We start from the raw sequence: 23,615 nt of genomic DNA, 5'->3' as shown, positions 1-23,615 counted from the left end.
TTAGGTTAGCTATAGTTGGCTGCTTCCAACAGAATCCTAACTGGTATTCTTTGTAGTCCCATGCCTACAAATGGCTTTGTTTTACTGGATATAGCCATTCCCTATTTATCTTGGTCATTCCTAGAATTTCTGGAAAACTATGCACCTTCAGAACAGTGTTGTATACATTATTGTCTTCTAGTCTCAGTTCCAAGTTTGCATGTCAGTAATTATTTCAATGCTTTGGTTTTAGTTTTAAATCCAAGTTGTCATGGTTCACAAACCTGTGTCCTTGATGCATTCCACACTGAGCACTAACATTCACTATAAAAGCACAAAGCTAATATCTGAAAGACTTATAACTGTAAATATTAGACAATTACAAAAATATACTCCAGTTCAATGTTTTAATAATGAGACCCTTATGGGCCATTAATATTAATAAAGTTTACACCAATATAACTGGCATATCTTCTGTTTTTATTCACATGGCTAAATGGTTTATGTTTGATCTCATTTGCATATGTAGTCAATTTGGTTAGGAGATCGTATTTACAAGGTTCAAGTTCTCCTCAACAGTATTCATAAACATGATGACTTGGGCAGAAATTTTTTCTATACATGTAAAGAGAGCTTTAACTCTTGAAAGATTAGGAAACTCTTCAATGACTAAATCTACAGCTAATTAAATAATGAAGGCCCTAAAAGGATTTGTCAGGTCTAGATGGAGTTAGTCTATGGCTTTATTTGAGGCATCCAGTTGGTGCTGGTGTTTTGGTCATGCAGTATATATGCTCCGTGTATCAGAATTCTATTCAATATTCTAAGAAATGCTAAAAAGAAAATTACATCATCCAATTTATTTTCTTTATTCAGAAAAAAGTTGTAATGTTTGTTGATAAACACGACTCCAGTAAAAAAATTCTTACTGTGGGCCAGGTGTGGTGGCTTATGCCTGTAATCCTAGCACTCTGGGAGGCCGAGGTGGGTGGACTTCTCAAGCTCAGGAGTTCGAAACCAGCCTGAGCAAGAGCGAGACCCCGTCTCTACTATAAATAGAAAGAAATTAATTGGCCAACTGATATATATAGAAAAAATGCGCCAGGCATGGTGGTGCATGCCTGTAGTCCCAGCTACTCGGGAGGCTGAGGCAGGATTGCTTGAGCCCAGGAGTTTGAGATTGCTGTGAGCTAGGCTGATGCCACGGCACTCACTCTAGCCTGGGCAACAAAGTGAGACTCTGTCTCCAAAAAAAAAAAAAAATCTTACTGAGATGCTGCTGTTGCCATTTTTACACAAGAACACTCCAGGCTTGAGATATCCTCATCTAGCACTAAATCTTTAGGTTACAGCTACTTAATAATGTTAGGTTTTTATGGTCCATATAGAAGATTACCCCAATCTAGCTCTTAATAACATGAGTTCTGAGTCTACTGAAGGTGGCGGGTTGGATGAGATGGAAAGAGAAATAGGAAAGGAGATACTGAATTGACTCAAATATTGGGTTTCTAAACTCTAAAATAAATAAATAAGCCTTGGGGATGGCTTGAGACACATCAGACGTCTTCCAGAAATGAGGCTTTTAGAGAATTATCACACAGGTGATCCTATCTCAATCCCTAGAGTATAAGGCATAGGGATTACAAAACTGGTTTAAGCATAAAGAATGCTTAAAGACTGAGCCTGGTCAACAGGATACATTTATCAGTGTGTAGAAGTAATATTAATAATGCGATAGCTAACATCGAGCAGTAACTCTGTGCCAGGCACTGTGCTGAGGGCCTTACATGCATTATCTCATTCAACCCTTTAAGGTGGGTGTCATTGTTGCACCATTTTATAGATGAGAAACTGAGGCTCAAAGAAATAAGGTAACTTTTCCAAGGAGAGACACAGTTCATTGATGGGGAGCCTGGATTTAAACTCAGGCAGCCTGACTCTAGATCCAGTACTTAAGTATTACCCTAAATGAAGTATCTTAGAACCTAGAATCCAACTACATATGTGAAATGAATGCATGTCTAAAACAGAAGGATAGATATTACACAGCACTACAATTTTTTAAAATCATAGAAAAACAGTATCCCCAATTACTTTATGGCCTTACTATGCCTACCTGAATGAGTCCAGGTTGCTGGGATTAGTGATCTGTCTAACCTCATTTGATGATTAAAACCATGACAAATTTAATAATTACTACTATTGGATATTTCAAAATTAAGACAAAAAGAAAGGACATAGGGGATATATCACTCCTTATTTTTGATCAATATGCTACCAGATTAAAATTAAATGCTCATTGAAATTCATATTAAAATAGAATGATTAGATACTACAATATATGCCATAAAAGTGTGAAAATGCTGTACCAAGATAAAAAAGTCCAAACATAAGTTTTATACACCAAAAAACCCCAGAAAATTTAAAATAACTGAAAATGACCAAGGATTAAGTAGAGATAAATCAATAAAGAGGGACCCCCTCCATTACACATTTATGAAAAATAGTATAATATAGTTATTAAAAATGGGATAAAATTTTTTATTTTTGGTATCTTGCATTCAATTTTTCCATCATCTTCACAATCTTTCATAACTTTTTGTTATCCAAAGTGTTCTATTGAAACTTCTACTCCACCAAAGTACAATTGAAGAATAAACTATCTAATTTTAATAGATTCTAGTGAGAGACATTATCAGAGAAATTAATAACTCATGACTAAAGATTGAGAGTTTTCAAAGAAATACAATAAAAACAAAAACATATGAAGCATAATTTAATCTTTCTGATGATTCAGAAGGTATCTCAAGACTGTACTGTGCCATGTTCATCATGCTGTGTGGTTAGATGGCTATAACAGAATTCTGGTTAGCAGAATTTTGAACAAAAAATATTTCACATGTAGCTCACATCAAATGACTACAGATACAATATGGAATTCTGAGGTGTATATTTGTACTTAACCTGGGCACAATTTATAATATGCTAAGAAAACTTAAAAATATTAGTTACAAAATGAGTATTTTTAGCACATTTAGTAATAGCTACTTGTTTTAAACTATCATTTCATTTTTGGTGACCAAATTATATTTTACCTAATTAAAGAACATATAACTTTAAAATAACATTAAAAAAACCATGGTTACAACGGAACTATTTGTTACATTAAATGAAGAAAAGAAAGTCACATACATGTATTGAAGGGCACTGAGGTTTTTCAAACCTATTCTTTTGAAAGACTTTCAATCCACCTTTCATGTAAATAAATTTAAAATTTAAAAAAATGTTTCTACTCAGTGTGCTTGCAGAAAGTGGTAAAATCAGTGTTGATCACAGGACTGCCTAACAACCATCCAATGCTGATCACTGAATAAGTGATTTTATTTGATTATCCTGACAACCAGAATAATTGAGCCCATGTATATATTCAGGTATGGGCGATCCAACTAATCAACTGCAGACTGAGAAACACTCAAAAAAGGCTAACACAAATGACAATTGGAAATGTCTGAATCACTGTACCTTTTTGACACAACCTTAATTCTTAGTTTTGCTATATACTATTTGGTACTTTGGATTCAGTAGTTAGGATAAAAAAAAGTTTCTGTATTCAAACATATCTACAGAATGTCAATATAAAATATGTGGATATATATACATTTAATACACCCACACAAACACACACTCACATGTCTAAGAACCAGCACCTAACCACATCCCCATTTCTCACTAAAGACCCAATAAATCATTTATTACTTTGAGACCAGCTTAGTTTCTATAAGGCTGCAACAACATATGGCTAAAGAGGTCAAACATAAGCACCCACGCTCAGGCTGAATTAAATTGTTCTTCCTCATGATTTATGACAAGTAGTAATACCATTTATATAACAACTGTATCTCAATAACTTAGAATTCAGAGTATAAAACCATAAACATTGAACTCCCTCATGGTTTAAAGAGTACTCCTTCTACTCTGTTTCTGCTGATAAGAGGGCACACCAAACTAGATCACTGAACTGTACAAATGATCTTTACTCTTAATCTAAACAAACGTGTGTTAAAACATTCTGAAATGCCGCATCCTTTGATTTCTTCATCTTTTCGATTGCCCGATGCAGGTCCTGCTGTTGCACAGGCCGAATTTCATCTTCATCATGGCTAAAAATACAAACAAAACCATCAAATATTCAAATGACTTTAGAATACACCTCTTTAAAATATTTTTCCAAGATTAAAAAAAGATGCGTGAGGTAAAAATAAATTTGTTTTCAACTGTACAAAAGGGTGTAACAAAGAAGTCTCTTCACCATTCAAGAACCCAAAGACAACCACAATTAACAGGTCCATGTAAATTCTTCCAGGAATTATCTATGCACATATAAGTCTAAGAGATTTTTAAAACCATTGACTGTTAAGAAGTAGGAAGCTAAAATGGGCTGGCTAAAATCAAAGACTTCACACCCTAACAATGTTAAGGTACAGAATATTACCATAAGGTGTAAATACTATATAAAGGAGTGTCAGTTTATCCAAATGGGAACATAATTCCAATCAAAAAACCAAAAATTATTCCTACAAAAACTGGAATTAAAAAGTAGCATGTCTAGGTATATTCATGTGCATGTTTTGCTTTTTACAAATTGAAAGTAAAATTCTTTGCTATTAATAAAAACCTCCAAATCCTTCCCATTTCAATAATAAGAAAAACAAAGTCCAGTATTATGGCTCCATCATAATTTTATAGGCACTTAGGGAAAAAGTTATGATAACCCAAGTCTATCCACATTTTTCATACTGAAATATAAGACTTCAGGGTTTTGAGACAGCAGAAAAATAGGTCTTTCATTATTAACATAATTTACTAAAGCAAAGTTTATTTATAGGTTGGTTATTTCTCCTTTTAATCTTATATATAAGAATAAAAACCTTTGGAAGGTAGGTTCTTGGCTTCAGAGGTAAAAAGGATTCCCAACTTGCTAAAGTAATTGGATTAATTTGGCAACATAAATAAAGTAAACCTCTCCACCATGGGACCACTACAAATGGGTCCAGAATCAATGCATATATAGCTACTGGTTGACAAGGTAGCTTTCATGTATACCTTTTTTGTTTTTTGAGACAGAGTCTCACTCTGTCACCCTGGGTAGAGTGCAGCGGTGTCACCGTAGCTCACTGCAGCCTCCAACTCTTGGGCTCAAGTGATCCTCCTGCCTCAGCCTCCTGAGTGGCTGGGACTACAGGTGTGCACCATGATGCCAGGCTAATTTTTCTACTTTTTATAGGAGAGACAAGGTCTCACTCTTGCTCAGGCTAGTCTTTAACTCCTGAGCTCAAGCAATCCTTCCACCTTGGCCTCCCACAGTGCTAGGATTATAGGCATGAGCCAACTGTGCACTGTCTGTATTCCTTTCCATTAAAAAAAACTATTTGGTGACGCTTACTGTGGTAAAACAATGTAATTAAATACATGAATACTATAGGCAAATCAGGGTCATTGGGAATGAAAACCTCAGGGAGTTGAGGGAGATCTAGAAACAAAGGGGCAAGAGTTAGAGAACTCATTCATTACAACTATCAAAAGTATACTAGTTTATTAGGAGTCTTCATTAGAAGGTTGATATTCTGAAAAGAAATGCAGTATAATACTGGTTCAAGGCAAGTGGCCTTTTAGGAAACTTCCTTAAAGGACATGGTTCACCAGGGCTGAATTATTCCGGTACACTAGTATCTTTATTGGAATAAGGCTGGTTTCTCTAGTTCACCATACTTTGAAACTGGTTTCAAGTAAAATGTGCTACAGGTTTCTTTATTCAGTAAATACATTCTTCTTAACAAATTAAAGTCTAGTTCTCAGCACCCCCACACCCCTCACATTTACATGTGAAATTTCTAGGAGATAAGACATTCATTTCTACATGAAATGAAATTTGTAGACGCAATCTAGCTAGAGAACTGTTTTCCTAGTAGAGATGGGCCACCTGTGGTTTCTTTCAGCTTTCTGTGACCCATTCTATAGATGATCAGTGGAAAGTAAGCTTTTTCCTCCTTTATTCTAGATCTTCCCCATTCATTTTCAGAACTCCCTTTTAGAAAAATGGCAATACATAAATGTTGTTGGTGGTGGTGGGTGGGAGGTTGCTAATTCAAATTTAACTTTTATTGCATAAGTAGGGTTACTATGGTAATAAAGCAAAATAAACGAACCTAAAAGGTTTTGACAAATACCAGAAATCAAGTCAAAATACACATACCTTTCTTCTGATGTAGAATTAACATATTCTCTGACACAGAGAAGGGCAGCATCTCGACACATCTCTTTTAGGTCACTTCCTGAAAACCCATCAGTTTCCTGGGCAACTTCTAGCAGGTCTACATGCCTATCCACCTTAAACAAATATGAAACATGCTTAAAAAACAAATACAAAATATACTGTAAAGGATACATCCATCTTGAGTTAAAGAAAGTTAAGCACATTATAACATGGGAAGAGAAACATCATTTTCAGTTTCTAGAAGACTTTTTTAGTCACAAAAGCTTAGAAATTTAATTTTCATTATTTGTCATTATGAGAAAGATGGAAATAAGTCTTACTAGATACACTGTGGAAGGCTGGGGAAGAACAGATATTCAAGCACTGTTCGATACATTTTGGTACCTCTCACTTTTCTATATGTTCAACATACAGTACTTGGCGAAGAGCTTACATCATTAAGTTCAGAGTCCATTATTTAAAAAGTCCTCTATTTTACTTTAACTATAATGCTTTGAACTACCACCTCAACATGAGTTCAACACCTATAGTTTTGCTCCCCAACCTAAGCTTATAGTCCAGCCAAATAAGTGACTGTCCTAGCCACATAACAGATTTGGGATAATATAATCACTATACTAAACTTATGTGTAGATTAAAAAGAGAAAAAGAGCAAGAAAAATTTTTATTCATGACTACCATCTATTAAATGATTCTTATATTTCATTTATTGTATGTGCTAAGTATCTTATATGTATTATTTTCATTTAATCCTGTCAGGTAAGTATTATCATTTTCATCTTCTGTTAAGAATCATGAGGCCTGGAGAGGTCAAGAACGTCAGGTCAGAGTTAGCATTTGACACAAAATATAATAGTAGAGGTCCAGCTGTGTTTCCCCCCCATATAGCTAACTACTTGTTATAAAAAAATTTACTTTCCCTCACTGATTTGAAACGCTACCTTTATTAGTTACTAAATTCTCATTTGTGTTTATGTAAGACCCAGTAGTGAAATAAGAACAGTAACTCTACACAAGGACAAGAGACCTGGAGATGAGACAACATGGAGTCTATTGCCAGATCTCTCATGACAGTGTTTTCATTCCTAAATTTGAGGATTAAATGAAGAGAAATTATATATTCTTGATTAAAAAAAGAACCCTGAAGGTGGGAGTGGTACAAGCAGCAATGATAAGCAAAGAAAATGGTAAACATATAGATAAAGCTACACAAGCTTTAGCTATATAAACAGTAATACTAATCATTTAATTTGGGGTGTAGAAACAAAGTGGCACTAAAATGCTAGATGATAAGAACACGTAAGACAGAGAAGACATCTACGTTAAGGTAGTCTAAGGTCTTACAATAATGCATTGGAAAGAGAGTACTGGTACTATTAATCTACACTTTATGTATATATGTCAAAAAATATTAAGGGTAACACTAAAGGATAACAAGAATGTGTAACTTCCAAACCAATAGAGGAAGGGAGGAAAAGGGAATAAAGAATACAAGAGCAATACTAATGAACACAGGACTTGGGGTTGGGGAGGAGGAAGCAAAGAAAAAGCATAATAAATGGAAAGTATTAAAATAATAAAGGACAAATCCAAATTTATCAGCAATCACCACAAATGCAAACTGACTAAATTAGGCTGGTGAAAAACAAGATTATACAAAAAATCTAAACATAGCTAAGTGAGGTTTGTAATAATCACACCTCTGCTTAAGGGGAAACAAACAGGCTTTGTGTTACATTTGAAAGAAAAAGAAAAAAAACAGAAAAGTTTAAAGTAAAAGACTGAAAAAAGATATACATGGCAAATAAGAACTAAAAGAAAGCTAATGCAGTTCTAGTTAGGTTAGATTTTTCTTCTCAAGAGGCATAATAGGAATAGAAATCATTATATAATGATAAATAATAATTCACCAGAAAAATACAATTTTGTACCTGTATATATACACATAACATTGCCTCAAAATATATACAGCTAAATTAATATAATTACATAGAGAAATGGACAAATCCATAAAATACTACTGAATTTTTAACATATGTTTCATATACTGATACATCAAACAGTAAGTTCTTATGGCTAGTGATAGCGCCTATGATCTAATGTACATACATAAAACTTGACAAATTCCTTACAGAAATTTGGTATATAATTTAGATATTACTAGTTCTTTGTTGGTTATACAGTTACAAATGTTCTCCCTGTGGTTTGTGCTTTCACTTTGTTCATGTTATCTTATGAAACAGAAGCTTTAAGTGTGATTATAGTCAGACTTGTCAATTCTCTTTCCTTTGTAGTTTTAACTTTTTTGTGTGATGAACTTTTCTTACATGTGTACATAGAAGAAAGACATATATAAGAATCTAATTTCTCTACTGTTTGTACTAGTGAAAGAGTAGAAATAACCCATACCTACACATGTATTAGGTTATCTGTCCACATATATTTGTGAACTGATACACTATCAACTTCTGGACGGCAGGTTACCAATGATGGTGATAGGTGTGTGTGGGTGTGTGCTTGGTTTGATCTGTAAGGCTGTATTTAACTGAAAAAAAAAAAGATATGAAACCAATATGGTAATACGTTAAAATTGCTTGTTAAATCTGAGGTGAGAGGCCGGGAGTGGTGGCTCACGCCTGTAATCCTAGCACTTTGGGAGGCCGAGGTGGGAGGATCATTAGAGCTCAGGAGTTTGAGACCAGCCTGAGAAAGAGCAAGACCCTGTCTCATAGAAAGAAATTAACTGGCCAACTAAAAATATATAAAAAATGAACAGGGCATGGTGGCACATGCCTGTAGTCCCAGCTACTCGGGAGGCCGAGACAGAAGGATTGCTTGAGCTCAGGAGTTTGAGGTTGCTGTGAGCTAGGCTGACGTCATGGCACTCTAGCCAAGGCAACAGAGTGAGACTCTGTCTTAAAAAAATCTGAGTGGGAGATATAAGGCTGTTTTTATGCTTGAATTTTTAAAAACTACATCAAAAGACCTTCCTTCCAAATTACACTCTGATCTGTTAAAAATTAAACCACCAACACCTCCACCTTATCTTTTGTCCACTCCATCACTGGGCCATGCTATTTCTAACCATTCACAATCTTGTGTATGACAAAGTGATAAAGTTACAAAGATTAATAAGTCAAGTATAAGAAAATCATGAAAAGGTGAACATTCCAGTCATTGGACAAGCAAGATTAATGAACAGAGGTAGCATAACCCTAATGGTTAAGAGAAAGTCTCTATCACTTCTTTGTGTGATCCTGGGCAAGTTGTTATACAACTTCTCTGAGTTTCAGTTTCCTCACCTGGTAAAGTAGGTTTAATATGTACTTCTTAGAAGACTGAGTATTAAATAAAACAATGCCTGGCATATAGCAAGCAAGCACCCTAAAAGTAGCCATTTTATTGTCAGTTAATTAATAGGTGTTAGATAAACCATTAAATAGAATTCTTTTCATTGGGCAACTCAGGCAATATTGGAAGAAATTAACAGACATCTAAAATAGCTTGAAAGAACAGCATTTATTTATATGGAGCTATTTATTATTATATCTACCATTAACAGTACACCTGCAAATATGCATAGTACTCTAAGCATTTGACATATGTAATTTGATTTAAATTCTCTAAATGATTCTACTAGATTCTTGGCATACAATTTCCAAGTGAGAAAGGAGGTATAGAGATGCTAAACAGTATTTGCAGTCACACAGCAGGGAATGGGCAAGCCAGAATGTGGGAGACCCTCAGGTCTATCTCAAAGACCATGCCTAACTGTTGCTGGCTATATTATAAAAATGTATAAATTCAGGTAAGTTTGTATAAGGGAAAAAAGCTACCTCCTTAAAGTGAGACATAATACTTATATAGAGTAACATTTTATTAGTGGTAATTCTTTTTATACTTAAAACTTTAAGCCAAAAACACTACACTTTTTAAAATAATTGAGTCATGTTAAGGAGTACTTATCAATAAAGAATTATAAAAAAGTGGAACACAGTATCATTTTAACTACTGACTTGAGGCATCTTTTAATAAATTTAAATGAATTTCTTTCCGCTTTTAATAAGGTAGCAATGTGTCTTCAGCTGGTGGGAAAAGAGACAACCTTATGTCAGCAATTATCCAGAGAGGATTCATATTTTGCATCATGAAACTGATTAGAGACTAATCCTTTGTGTTTTCATGAATATGAAACAGAATGCTAAATTTCCCTGTACCCGTGACAAATGTAATTCTAAAAGAATTTCCAAAGACACTACTGTTTAAAAAAGCAGAATACTAAAATCAAAGTTTAAATTAGACATAAGTAATTTAAGTTCAAGTGTGAAAACTGAATAGCCTGTGTAAAGTATGGCTATCTTATGAGACAAAGAGCTTAAATTTCATCATTTATACTCATATGCCATCAGCTTCATGTAAATCATCTGCATCATCTAGACCACATATACATGGCTTAAAAATGGTATAAACTTCCAGTTACGCAGTATTGTCCATCATGAAAATTTTTTTAATTAAAGAATTGTAGTGGTTAACTTGATGTCTACAAATTATCAGTAACTACCTCCAATAATCCAAATATCTGTTAAATTTCTGGCCACACAACAGCTATCCTAATTCAAAATAACTTAACTATCCCCCTTTGTTTTCTTCTCTAAACTTTTCATTTATAGCTATCCTTGTTAACGGTTTACCAATTAACTGTTTTACCTAACTAAACAGTACTACAACTAAAAGATGGAATGTGATTTGTTGATTTCTCATCTTGGACCAGAGTTCCTCACCTATTAATAGAATACATGGAGGATTTTAGTAATTTCCCTGAAATTACACAAAATATTTTATGTACATATACAGTTTTCTTTTTGTTTTTCTTTTTTTTTTTTTGAGACAGAGTCTCGCTTTGTTGCACAGGCTAGAGTGATTGCCGTAGCATCAGCCTAGCTCACAGCAACCTCAAATTCCTGGGCTCAAGCAATCCTCCTGCCTCAGCCTCCCGAGTAGCTGGGACTACAGGCATGCGCCGCCATGCCCAGCTAATATTCTTCTATATATATTAGTTAGCCAATTAATTTATTTCTATTTATAGTAGAGACGGGGTCTCACTCTTGCTCAGGCTGGTTTCGAACTCCTGACCTTGAGCAATCCACCTGCCTCGGCCTCCCAGAGTGCTAGGATTACAGGTGTGAGCCACCCTGGCTGGCCTACATATACAGTTTTCTTAAGAAAGACTACAAAGCTTTTATCTCATTCTTAAAGAGCTCTATGATACTCCCTCCCCCAAAATAGTTAATAACCACTGGTCTAATCTTTATAATTTGCTAGATTCTTTAAACTTTTGCATATAGTGTATGTGTGTGTGTATATATATATATTTTTTTTTTTTTTGAGACAGAGTCTTACTTACTCTGTTGTTTATATATCTATATATTTTTAGTTGTCCAGCCAATTTCTTTCTATATTTTTTTTTAGTAGAGATGGGGTCTCATTCTTGCTCAGGCTGGTCTCAAAACTCCTGAGCTCAAACGATCCTCCCGCCTCGGCCTCCCAGAGTGCTAGGATTATAGGTGTGAGCCACCACGCCTGGCTTGTTTTTTTTGATATATTTTAAAGAAATAAATCATTAGAACTATTGAAAGATACAAAAGAAGATTCAACATCAAAAAGATCTTAATTCTCTTGAATGATGCTCCATCAAAAATATTAAGGTTTGTTTGTTCTTATATAAGACAAATTGATTCTAAAATTCATGTAGAAAAAAGAGTAAAAATAACCTTGGGGCTGGGAGACAACAAGGGATGTCTAGCCCTTAAGATATTAAAATTTACGAAGCCTCAATATTAAAACAGTTTGGTGCTAATGCATAAAGACACAAAATATCAATGATCTGAATTCAAAGTTCAGAAACACAGCCAACACATATGAGAATTTCATAAAAGTGGCATTTGTAGTAAGGAAAAGATGGCTTATTCAATAAATGGTATTGAGACAACTGGGTATCCATCTAAGAAAAAAAAGCAAAGTTGAATTCATATCACACATCATCTATATGGATAAATTTCAAATATATCAAAGATTTAAGCATAAAACTTAAAAGTCACCCAGTCACTTCTATCTCCTGAAGAAAAAACATAATTCTACTTAAAAAGTTGTCCTGTCCTGTCTCCCTTTTCCACCAACCTTAATTTGAATCTCATCTAGTCTCTTGATCCAACTATCAATTTTAGAGAACTACTCCTTGTGTAATCAGCAAAATTCAGACTATAGAAAAATCTGGACAAATCCAACCTAGTTTCTTAAAAATAAATAATTTGAAAAGGGAAAAAAAAGGAAGAGAAGTGAAGGAAGAATAGTCTATAGATTAAAGAAGATTTTAAAACTATCAAATAATTGCAAATTATCAATTTTATATGAATCCAGAATCAAACATAGTTAAAAAAAAAGACATTTAAGAGATAATCAGAAATTTGTTCACAGACCAGATAATGAAAATAAGGAATTACTGTCAATTTTTTCTTAGGTTTTATATAGTAATGAGGTTAGGTTAGAAAAAAAGAAGAGAATCCTTTTCTTTTTTTTTTTTTTTTTTTTTTGAGATAGAGTCTCACTTTGTTGCCCAGGCTAGAGTGAGTGCTGTGGCGTCAGCCTGGCTCACATCAACCTCAATCTCCGGGGCTCAGTGATCCTACTGCCTCAGCCTCCCGAGTAGCTGGGACTACAGGCATGCGCGGCTAATTTTTTGTATATATATTTTTAGTTGGTCAATTAATTTATTTCTATTTTTGGTAGAGACGGGGTCTCGCTCAGGCTGGTTTCAAACTCCTGACCATGAGCAATCCGCCCGCCTCGGCCTCCCAAAGTGCTAGGATTACAGGCATGAGCCACCAAGCCTGGCGAGAATCCTTTTCTTTTAGAGATATAACTAAAATATTTACAAATGAGATATGATGGAAAACATGGAAAAGTGTGGATGGAGAATGGATGGGGCCATAGGATTGATGGTGGTTCAAGGAAGGAAGGAAACCATAAAAACACAAATATCTCTCAGTATGGGAATCTATTTGGTTTCTTAATTTAGCAGCATGTTCAACTAGAGTTCAGATATCAAGTTTGGGATAGCGAGGAATACGATGTTACTTAAATATACTCAGTTATAGAGTTTTGGAAAAATAAGTAGCAAGAGCTTGGAAAATACAGAAAATTCTTTTATAAACTTGAGAGCAGAAAAAGTCTTTTTAATTTACATTCAAAACTCAGAAGCCATAAAAGTGGCAAGAAAGCCCCAATAAAATCAAAACACAGCCTGGGAAAAAATAGTTTCAAACCACACAAAAGGCAAATCTTCATAATAATTACATATGGAGTTCCTACAAATCTATAAGCAATAATTCACTGCAATAAAAAACTGGGCAAAGAATACGAACACAGAATTCAGATAAAAAATTTCAAATGGCTTGTAAACATGTAACACTCATTTCACCCCTAAAGTATGCAAATTAAAACTTCAATAAGATAACCATTTTCTACCTATCATCTTAGCACAAAGTTTCATAATATTCCATTGGCATGAGCATAGGGAAAGAAGGACTCTAATATTGCTGGTATATGAGTAAAATTAGCATGGATAATTTGGCACTAGCTACTGAAATTACAAATACTCTATTATTTGATCTAGCAATTCCTCTTCTGGAAAATTCACTTTAATAATATTCCTGTACAAGTGTGAAATGACAAGGTTATTCAATATAGCATTTTTATAATAGTGAAAGACCAGAATCAATCTGAATGCCCTGAAAATGGCATTGATTAAATAAATCCATATAATGGAATCCTATGCAATGCCAAAACCAAAACAAAACAAACAAAAAAAACAACCCATAAACAAAAAATAAAAACAGAATAAGGAAACTATATACTAGCACTCTGGGAGGCCAAGGCGGGAGCATCACTCAAGGTCAGGAATTCGAAAACAGCCTGAGCAAGAGCGAGACCTCGTCTCTACTAAAAATAGAAAGATATTAATTGGCCACCTAAAAATATATAGAAAAAATTAGCCAGGCATGGTGGCACATGCCTGTAGTCCCAGCTACTCAGGAGGCTGAGGGAGAAGATCACTTGAGCCCAGGAGTTGGAGGTTGCTGTGAAGTGACACCATGGCACTCTAGCCAGGGCAAGAGTGAGACTCTGTCTCAAAAAAAAAAAAAGAAAGAAAGATCTCCAACATAAGTGAACAAGCGCCGGGCGCGGTGGCTCACGCCTGTAATCCTAGCACTCTGGGAGGCCGAGGCGGGTGGATTGCTCGAGATCAGGAGTTCGAAACCAGCCTGAGCAGGAGCGAGACCCAGTCTCTACTATAAATACAAAGAAATTAATTGGCCAACTAATATATTAAAAAAAAAATTAGCCAGGCATGGTGGTGCATGCCTGTAGGCCCAGCTACTCGGGAGGCTGAGGCAGAAGGATTGCTTGAGCCCAGGAGTTTGAGGTTGCTGTGAGCTAGGCTGACGCCACGGCACTCACTCTAGCCTGGACAACAAAGCGAGACTGTGTCTCAAAAAAATAAATAAATAAATAAAATAAAAAATAAGTGAACAAGCAAAATCAGGACAATGTGCATGATTTATTAATATGGTTTATGTAAAAATAACAATATATTATGATTTGTTTGTATAGATATGATGCCAATCTGAAAGGATACAGGAGAAATACAGGAGAGGAAAGAAGAATTTTCTCTGTATGCCATTTAATATATTAATTTATGTTATAAATTTTTAATTATGTTATAATTACAATAAAAATTATTTTAATTTTTGAACCATGTCACTATATTACTGTTTAAAAAGACCTTAAACACAAAGCTATTGAAGTTTTTCATTATCATCCCTTCTTAAATCTAAATACCAACTTCAAAATACTACAATTAAGAAACAAAACTTTTGTACAAAGATAAATAAATGTATCTTATATAACCAGAAAATAGTCTGAAAAATATCAAAGAGTATTTTACTGCATAGATACAAAAACACGTGGCTCTTAAAAAATTAAGGAAATTATCTTTAATTAGTTCAAATACATCATAGTTACTGAGTTACATAAGCAACCACAAGTTTTATATTAATTTAGGTACATTTCAAAGATACATTTCCAGATTCTTTCTTCATTTCTCTCTAAAATGACTTTATGAACATAAACATCATATATATAGGATGGGGAAAAATTGTAATTTTCTACTTACATTTTCATTTTTCAAGATGAGTTTCAAGATTGCTTCTCTTTGTTTTAAAGCCTAAAACCAAGATAATTTCCAGTTAGCATCTTTAAAAAAAATAAAGCTCAAATAGTTTTCTTAATATTTCTTCCCTCATAAACTATGTGACTACTATAGGCAATGACAGAAATTCTGATAAGGTCAAAGCAAAGTCTAGATTTGAGACTCCAGAGTAAATGATCTGTGGATATCCTCCTGAACTGTATCTGCTTATCCTGTTTTTCTAGTGCCTAGCACAATGTCTGGGAAATTACATGCCCTTAATATTTACTGAGTAAATGAAAAAAAAAAAAAAAAAGATTTACTGAGTAAATGAGAACCTATGATTATAATGTCTTTCCTCTATCTCTACAATCTTCATTTTTTTTTGAAACTTACAAAAAACTACCACTGCTGTAATTTTTTTTTTTTACCAATAATTAGAAAAGATGACAATGCCTCCTCAGTTCCTCCATTTCAACATATAAATTCCATGTTTACTAATTTACATTAGTGAATTTTTATTTAGTGTTAATGATATATTTGTCTTCATTAATACTGGCAGGAAAGCCCCCCACCCTATTTCATTTGCCTATCAATTTCCTATCATCCTTCAAGGGCCAGGGGGATTCTGTGAATCCACTGATTCCCCAGACAGAATTATTCATGTTCATCATCATCTCAGGCTCTCACACTTCTTTATACATACCTTTGTAAAGCACATTTTACATTGTTTATTTATTTATGGGTCTGTCTCCCCTACAACACCAGAGCCTAGCAGGTGTCTGACACATATGAATGCTCAATAAATATCAGTCATACTAAATAAATTTTATAGTTTCCTACATTAAGTTAAAAAAAATCTGTTCATTGATTTATCATGTATATTTTCTAATAGAGTAATTATAGTTAATTAAGTATGTGCATCCTCAGAGGAACCAGAGGTTGCAGCTACAGCAATAGATGATCACAATGTTACAGAAGCCATGATCATCAATCTTTAGGAGACCATGTATGCTGCCACAAACTGATCTGTTAAGTTATAGAATATAAATGGGATAAATGATTTTTAGCTAAAGATAATAAATGGAATTATAATAAGTTCCTCTCAATGGTTAACACATGTAACAAGCTGATTGCATGGACCATATCTTCTACTATTAAAACCTGTTTTTTTCTTTCTTCTTCAATCCAAAGGCAGACAAAATACAAGATTTGAGGACTCTGCACAAAAATTATAGGGTATCAGTAAGTTATAATCATCTACTTGAGGGTACTTCTTAAATGACAAAAAAGAATGCTAGAAAGAAGGTAGAACTGGTTCAACACCACCTACACATTTGTATTCTTAAGCTAAAGTGTAATATCTTAGCTACTGGAATCATAAATCCTATTAGAGAGAAGCACTGATTACATTGCCAATAATTAGTCAAGCAAATCCCAGTTACTCTTCATGCCACGCCTTCAAAACAGGAAAAGTCTTTAACTCATTTCCTTCAGTTTTATTCTACACTAAACCAAAACTATAATTTTGATTTCCTTATGTATCTTCCTCTATAGATAACTTGCTACATCCTAAAATAAATCACTGAAGTGGCTAAGTAAACTTGAGGTAATTATATATTTGAAGAGAGGCAAATACCACTAATCTTAGGATAGAACTAAAAAAAAAAAAAAAAAAGCAAGGAGGGTAGAAAGGACAAAGAAGCAACTATGGGATTTCCTATGCCTCATTCTTTCTCTGCCTGTCATAAATCCTATAAAACAAAATATGCTCTTCTTAAAATCACAGATAAAGACCTATAAAAAGGTGAATATTTAACTCTTCATATTATCAATCAAAACCACATACGGGCTGGTTGATATGAAATCTTGTAGGCATTCTTCTCATTATAGCCGAGTCAAGGTCCTGAGGACGATTAGTAGCTCCCATTACTATGACCTAAATATATAAAGAAAACAGAAAGTATTAAAATCTACAAATAATACTCCCTTAAGGTTGTCATTATTAGGGTGTAGAAGATAAAGATAAAAAAATAAAATTAAGTAGTGTTTAATAGCAAAACTGGAAAGACTAATGCTTTTCACTGGACTTCTTTCTAATAACTAAAATATGTACTATTCACTTGCAAGTACCTTTACTGAAGAATTATAAAGATTTGTTTTAAAAGAATAATATTTTATAAAATATGGCTACTTAATGAATACATGTTGAATGACTGAAAGCTGTTATATTATAGCTTGAGTATATAGTTTAAGAGTATGGGGGGATACTTCAAGTGCTTTAACAATAATAATATGGAAGCCAGGTGCAGTGGCTCATGCCTGTAACCCTAGGCAACTTAGGAGGCTAAGGCAAAAAGATAGTTTGAGGCCAGGAGTTAGAGACCAGCCTGGGCAACACAGCAAGAGCCCATCTCTAAAAAAAATTGAAAACAAAATTAGCTGGGTGTGGTGGTGTGTGCCTGTAGTCCCAGCTACTCAGGAGGCAGAGGCCAGGGTTTGAACACTGGAGTTGGAAGCTTGCAGTGATGGCTATGGTCTCACCACTGTACTCCAGCCTGGGAGACAGAGCAAGATTCCTTCTCTAAAAAACAAACAAAAAAATAATATTATTATGAAGAGAATAATTTCCCCTTAAGTCTGAAAATTCTGGTAATTTTAACAGATATCATATACTTTTTCTCTAGATTTCATATCATCTCATGACACCATCAGCATATGCCAGATGATATCTTTTCAGTACTAAATAAAACCTCAAGCAATCCAACTTTAAACAAAGGCAACACAGTAAAAAGCAAACATCAAAATGCTGGATAGAATTTAAAAAAAGATGCTGTTGGCCCTGCCAATTTCTAGGTCTATGTCACTTATTTATAAAGGATGTAGAGATTAAAAAATCAACTTTAATGAAAACTGATTGTATTCTATGGAAAAATATTTCTCTAACATTATCTTTTTTCTGCCTAATAGGTTTTACATTTTTGAAATAATCTAAAATTTAACTTCAGAGCATCAAAAAATATCCACCAAATCTTATATACTACTCCTACTCCTTATATTTAATGATATTCAGGAGCCTGAGAGCCAAATTACTTTCAATTACCTGTGAAAGTTTGCCACCTAGAGGAAGAAAATATAACATAAACATAAATCTGAAAAATGTTAGGGCCACAACATAATGCAGTTTTGTATTTGGGTTAAGTGGTCCTAAAATCAAAATATTAATCCTTGTACCTATTTTTCTTTGTAGGATTTCTACAACTTGATAAAATTAATAAAAAGAAAAAATTCTACCCAAACCTTAAAAGTGATCAAATAAATTAACTTCATAAGATAATAAATGATTATAAGTAAGGATATTTTGGTAGAGATTCAAAGTGATATGGAAGCTTATAGAAGACTAACTACATTCAGTTGTAAAGATCACAAAAGGAGTACTCTGGCAGGCCAAGGCAGGCGGATTGCTCAAGGTCAGGAGTTCAAAACCAGCCTGAGCGAGACCCCGTCTCTACTATAAATAGAAAGAAATTAATTGGCCAACTAATATATATAGAAAACATTAGCCGGGCATGGTGGCGCATGCCTGTAGTCCCAGCTACTTAGGAGGCTGAGGAAGGAGGATTGCTTGAGCCCAGGAGTTTGAGGTTGCTGTGAGCTAGGCTGACGCCACGGCACTCACTCTAGCCTGGGCAACAGAGCGAGACTCTGTCTCAAAAAAAAAAGATCACAAAAGACACTGTGGTTACGGCAATATTTGAACAAAAAATGAAAAATGGGCTGCATTTGGATAAAAAATATAGGTAAACAAATAGCCTAAAATAAAACAAAACAGAATTAAAAAACCCAGCATGGAAGATGGAATGCTAGAAAATAGAATCAAGTAATGTAAATAAAGCTAGTACAATAGAGTCTAATCAATATGTATAAAACAATAGATATTCCCAACAAAAATGCAAGAGTAACTGAAAACACTCATAGTTTCACACAAGGAAGCAAATTTTGGCTGGGTATGGTAGTATATACTTGTAATCCCAGCACTTTGGGAGGCCAGGCTGGGAGGATCTCTTGAGGCCAGGAGTTTGAGACCAACCTGGGCAACATAGTAAGACACCACCTCTACAAAAAATAACAAAAATTAGCTGGGCATAGTGGCACATGGCTATAGTCTCAGCTACTTGGAATGCTGATGTGGGAGGATCACTTGAGCCCAAGAGTTTGAAGCTGCAGTGAGCTGTGATCAGGCCACTTCACTCCAGCCCAGGTGACAGAACAGCACCCTGTCTCTTAAAAAAAAAAAAAAAAGCAGCAGCAAATTTTAAAGAGTGGTTTTAAGAGACAAAAACAAAGAACTTTTACATATATATTAATTATATTTAGTACAAATGAGCTAAAATTCAAAATGAGAAGCAATGGTAAGTAGCAAAGTCATCAATGCTAAGGAATTGTTAAAATTTTTAAGTCTTTAAAAAACAAAATATGGAGATAATTTTTTGTTTTATTTTACATTAAAAGTAACCAGATCTAACTTTATGCTTCAAAAGCTTAACTTCATCAGTGAATACCCTAAAAATCCTACCTTTCATGTCTCAAGATGAAGAATGTCATCAGTTACCAAGGCTTCTAGTAATGGTAATGGGTTTCATTGGGTCATTCTCTATTTTTATTTTCATTGTGACCATATCATACTTACAAGAAATCTAGCTAGGGTACTGGGCTATATCTATAATCACAGAAAAGACAATTCTAGAGAAAAGCTAACTGATTCATATAAAAGTAGAATATGTCTAAAACTATTATTCAAAATTAATAATATCAATTTAACTCAATATCAAATACATCACTGAGCTTACAAGAAAGTATGGAATATTCAGATGTTAAAAAGTAAGTGAAACTTAGAACTCAAAGAGGGAAACCGAAGAATAATGCTGGCTTTCTCTTTGGCTGCATAACAAGGAAACTTAGGCGTGGTATAAAACTGGGATCCCAAAGAAAGGAATACGTGATAAGAGGTAAGAAAGTGTAAGTTTTGGTAACTGATAGACTTGATAAAATGAAAATAAGGTAAGTGAAATAAGGACTAAGAATAAAGACTATAAAGAATTATGGTAAGAGTCACAAGTAAGAGTCAAGAAAAAGAGAAAGAATACTTAAATATGTACACAATATCTATGGTCACTAGTCACTTCTTCCTTGGCACAGAGGTTCTAAAAGTCCAAGGAGAGGCTTTGTCCTGGTTTTTTCTCTTCCATTGCCTCTGTTTCAAGAATTTAGGCAATCTATTAATGTTTTATTAAACATGAAGCCCTCACAAATGGATGAAATTTATACAAATCATATACTTTTGGATCCTCATCACTTAGCAAGTGTAAATAATTACAAAAAAGACTTCTGTACAAAAGCATAATAAGTAGCCTGCCAGATTTCCTATTAAGAACAAAAACCAGTAAAAGTTGAGGGCAGATTTCATTCAAATACCTGGCAGCGGTGATCAGTATCCAATCCATCCCAGAGACTCATAAACTGAGCTTTCATCATGGCTGTAGCTTCATGGTCAGAACTTGAACGGTTTCGTAGAAAGGAGTCTAGAAGGAAAAGGTCCTTAACTTTAGAAATTAATAATGAATTATTTACTCTTTACATAATTTCAAAACATTTAATTAAATTGTGACAACTTTATGAAAGATTACAAAGAAATGGGGCTAACTATGCCTTTTCAGACATGAGTCTGATATAATAAACTTGGTATATTATTAGGCAAATTAAAACACAATTCATAACCTTCATTTCTTTCCTAAAAATACATTCATGCCAACATATTTAAGAGAACTAAAGGATCTGGTACTGGGAGACTAGAAAAAGGTCAAGTAGAGTCTTAGAGGAAAGCCTATGTGCTTTGTGCCCCCCCACACACTTTCCAGGTTATTTGAACCCTATGCGTTCTTAATTATGGGGTCATGCCCTTTTCCTTACACACTTTCCTAGTAATAAACAAAAATGACATGGCGAAATGCCTAAAACACTATTAAGTGGGAACATGTAGGACAGAAAACAGTTTAAAACACACATGCTAGCATACACATACACAGACCCCCCCCACACACACACACAATACACGGAAATACCCTTTAAAGAAATAGAACAAAATGCTAATAACTTTGGTTATATCTTAGGGATGGATTTAAGGACAATTTTAACTTTCTCTTTTATTTTCTGTCTTCCAAATTACCTACAATGAACATGAAATGCTTTTTGAAAAGGGGAAAACATGTTTTTTCTAGAACATGAAAAGATTAAGAGGTGGTAAATCTTTAAGAATGAAAAAAAAAGACAGTAAAAATAAATCGAGGGCTTTCTAGTACAATCCTCATGTCAAATGTTTTGTCTTATATCCCTATAAATCATTTGCATTTTTGATTTACTATCACATTTCAGCACTGAAACTACAACTCAAAGTTTGTCCATTATACATGCAAGTGACACAGAAATGCTTTGGAATGTGCTAGATTCAAGCTTTAAAAATCACCTTTTTTTTTTTTTTTTTTTTCCTCCTGAGACAGAGTCTCACTCTGTTGCCCAGGCTAGAGTGCTGTGGCATCAGCCTAGCTCACAGCAACCTCAAACTCCTGGGCTCAAGCAATCCTTCTGCCTCAGCCTCCCAAGTAGCTGTGACTACAGGCATGCGCCACCATGCTTGGCTAATTTTTTTTTTAATATATTTTTAGTTGGCTAATTAATTTTTTTCTTTTTTTAGTAGAGATGGTGTCTTGCTCTTGCTCAGGCTGGTATCAAACTCCTCCTGACCTTGAGCGATCCTCCTGCCTCGGCCTCCCAGAGTGCTAGGATTACAGGTGTGAGTGACCATGCCCAGCCCAAAAAGCATTTTTAAAAAATGTAATTCTAAGGGAAAAAACCCCAACACACATTACCATGACATGACAGAGTCCTACAATGCCAAACATATATCTTACATTTTTGTAAATAGTTTCAATTTCATACAACCTGCCTCATTCGTTGGACCAGGAATCAAACTAACCCATCTATTCTAGATGTAGACAATCCAGTCATTTTTAAATGGCTCCATTTTTTAAGTTAAATTTTGTAAATTCACTTATCTACTTAACCTTCCTAAATTATCTTTACTACCAAGAACTGGTTTTGGCAAGATGATTGCTTAAAATACTGTGAAAAAATGCTGGATAAGTATAATTACATTAAATGTAAATATACTAGAGTCTCTAAGTACATGATCAAGATATTAGCCCAGGTTTAAAAACAAGAAAACCCCAACACTATGCTGCTTACAAGAAACATACATTAAATATAAGGGCTCGCATGATAAAAGGATAGAAAAAGATACAGATTGAGTACTGCTTATTTGAGATGCTTGGGACCATAAGTGTTTCAGATTTGTGGTTTCTTTTTTTTTAATTTTGGAATATTTGTATGAGATTTCTTGGGAGTAGAACCCAAGTCTAAACATAAAATTCATTTATGTTTCATGTACACTTTATACATATAACCTGAAGGTAATTTTATACAGCGTTTTTAAATAACTTTGTGCATGAAACAAAGTTTTGACTGCAACCCATCACATGAGGTCAAGTGTGAAAATTTTCCACATGTGGTATTACGTCAGTGCTCAAAAAGTTTCAGATTATGGAACATTTTGCATCTCAGATTTTCAGATTAGGAATGTTCAACCTGTGTATGCAAACCTTAACAAAAAAGTTAAATACAATATTTCATTTAAAACTTAATGTGTATCTGACAAATGGTACTACTAATAGAACAACTGCATATCCATATGTAAAAAATGGATCTAGACAGAGACTCTATAACTTTCACATAAATTAACTCAAAATGATTCAGAGATCTAAATGTAAAACAAAAAAACCATAAAACTTCTAGAAGATAACGTAGAAGAAAATCTAGGTGACCTTGGGTTTGGTGATGAGCTTTTACATACAACACCAAAAGCATGATCCATCAAAGAAAACATGGATAAGTTGGACTTCATTAAAATTAAAAATCTTGCTCTGTGAAAGACACTGTTAAGATAAGGAAAAAAAAAGTCACAGGCTGGGAAAAAATATCTGTTAAAGGACTTGTATCTAA

General features: G+C 34.2%; 1 protein-coding gene across 3 annotated transcripts in view; it reads right to left on the bottom strand.

Annotated features, from left to right (window-relative positions):
* Positions 1-2,742: 2,742 nt before the first annotated feature.
* Positions 2,743-23,615, bottom strand: part of ATAD1 (ATPase family AAA domain containing 1) — a 61,128-nt gene continuing 40,255 nt past the window's right edge. For all 3 annotated transcript variants that reach the window (XM_076009997.1, XM_012762895.3, XM_020280566.2), the window contains exons 6-10: positions 20,976-21,082; positions 17,350-17,439; positions 15,486-15,536; positions 6,233-6,366; positions 2,743-4,139 (exon numbers count right to left, since the gene is read on the bottom strand). In XM_076009997.1, coding sequence (XP_075866112.1) covers positions 4,019-4,139; positions 6,233-6,366; positions 15,486-15,536; positions 17,350-17,439; positions 20,976-21,082 — 503 coding nt within the window. In that variant the 3' untranslated portion in view covers positions 2,743-4,018. The remainder of the gene's footprint in view (positions 4,140-6,232; positions 6,367-15,485; positions 15,537-17,349; positions 17,440-20,975; positions 21,083-23,615) is intronic.

Source organism: Microcebus murinus, chromosome 14 (assembly GCF_040939455.1).
Source record: "Microcebus murinus isolate Inina chromosome 14, M.murinus_Inina_mat1.0, whole genome shotgun sequence".
Taxonomy (NCBI): Eukaryota; Metazoa; Chordata; class Mammalia; order Primates; family Cheirogaleidae; genus Microcebus; species Microcebus murinus.
This window is presented reverse-complemented; position numbering and strand designations above follow the sequence as displayed.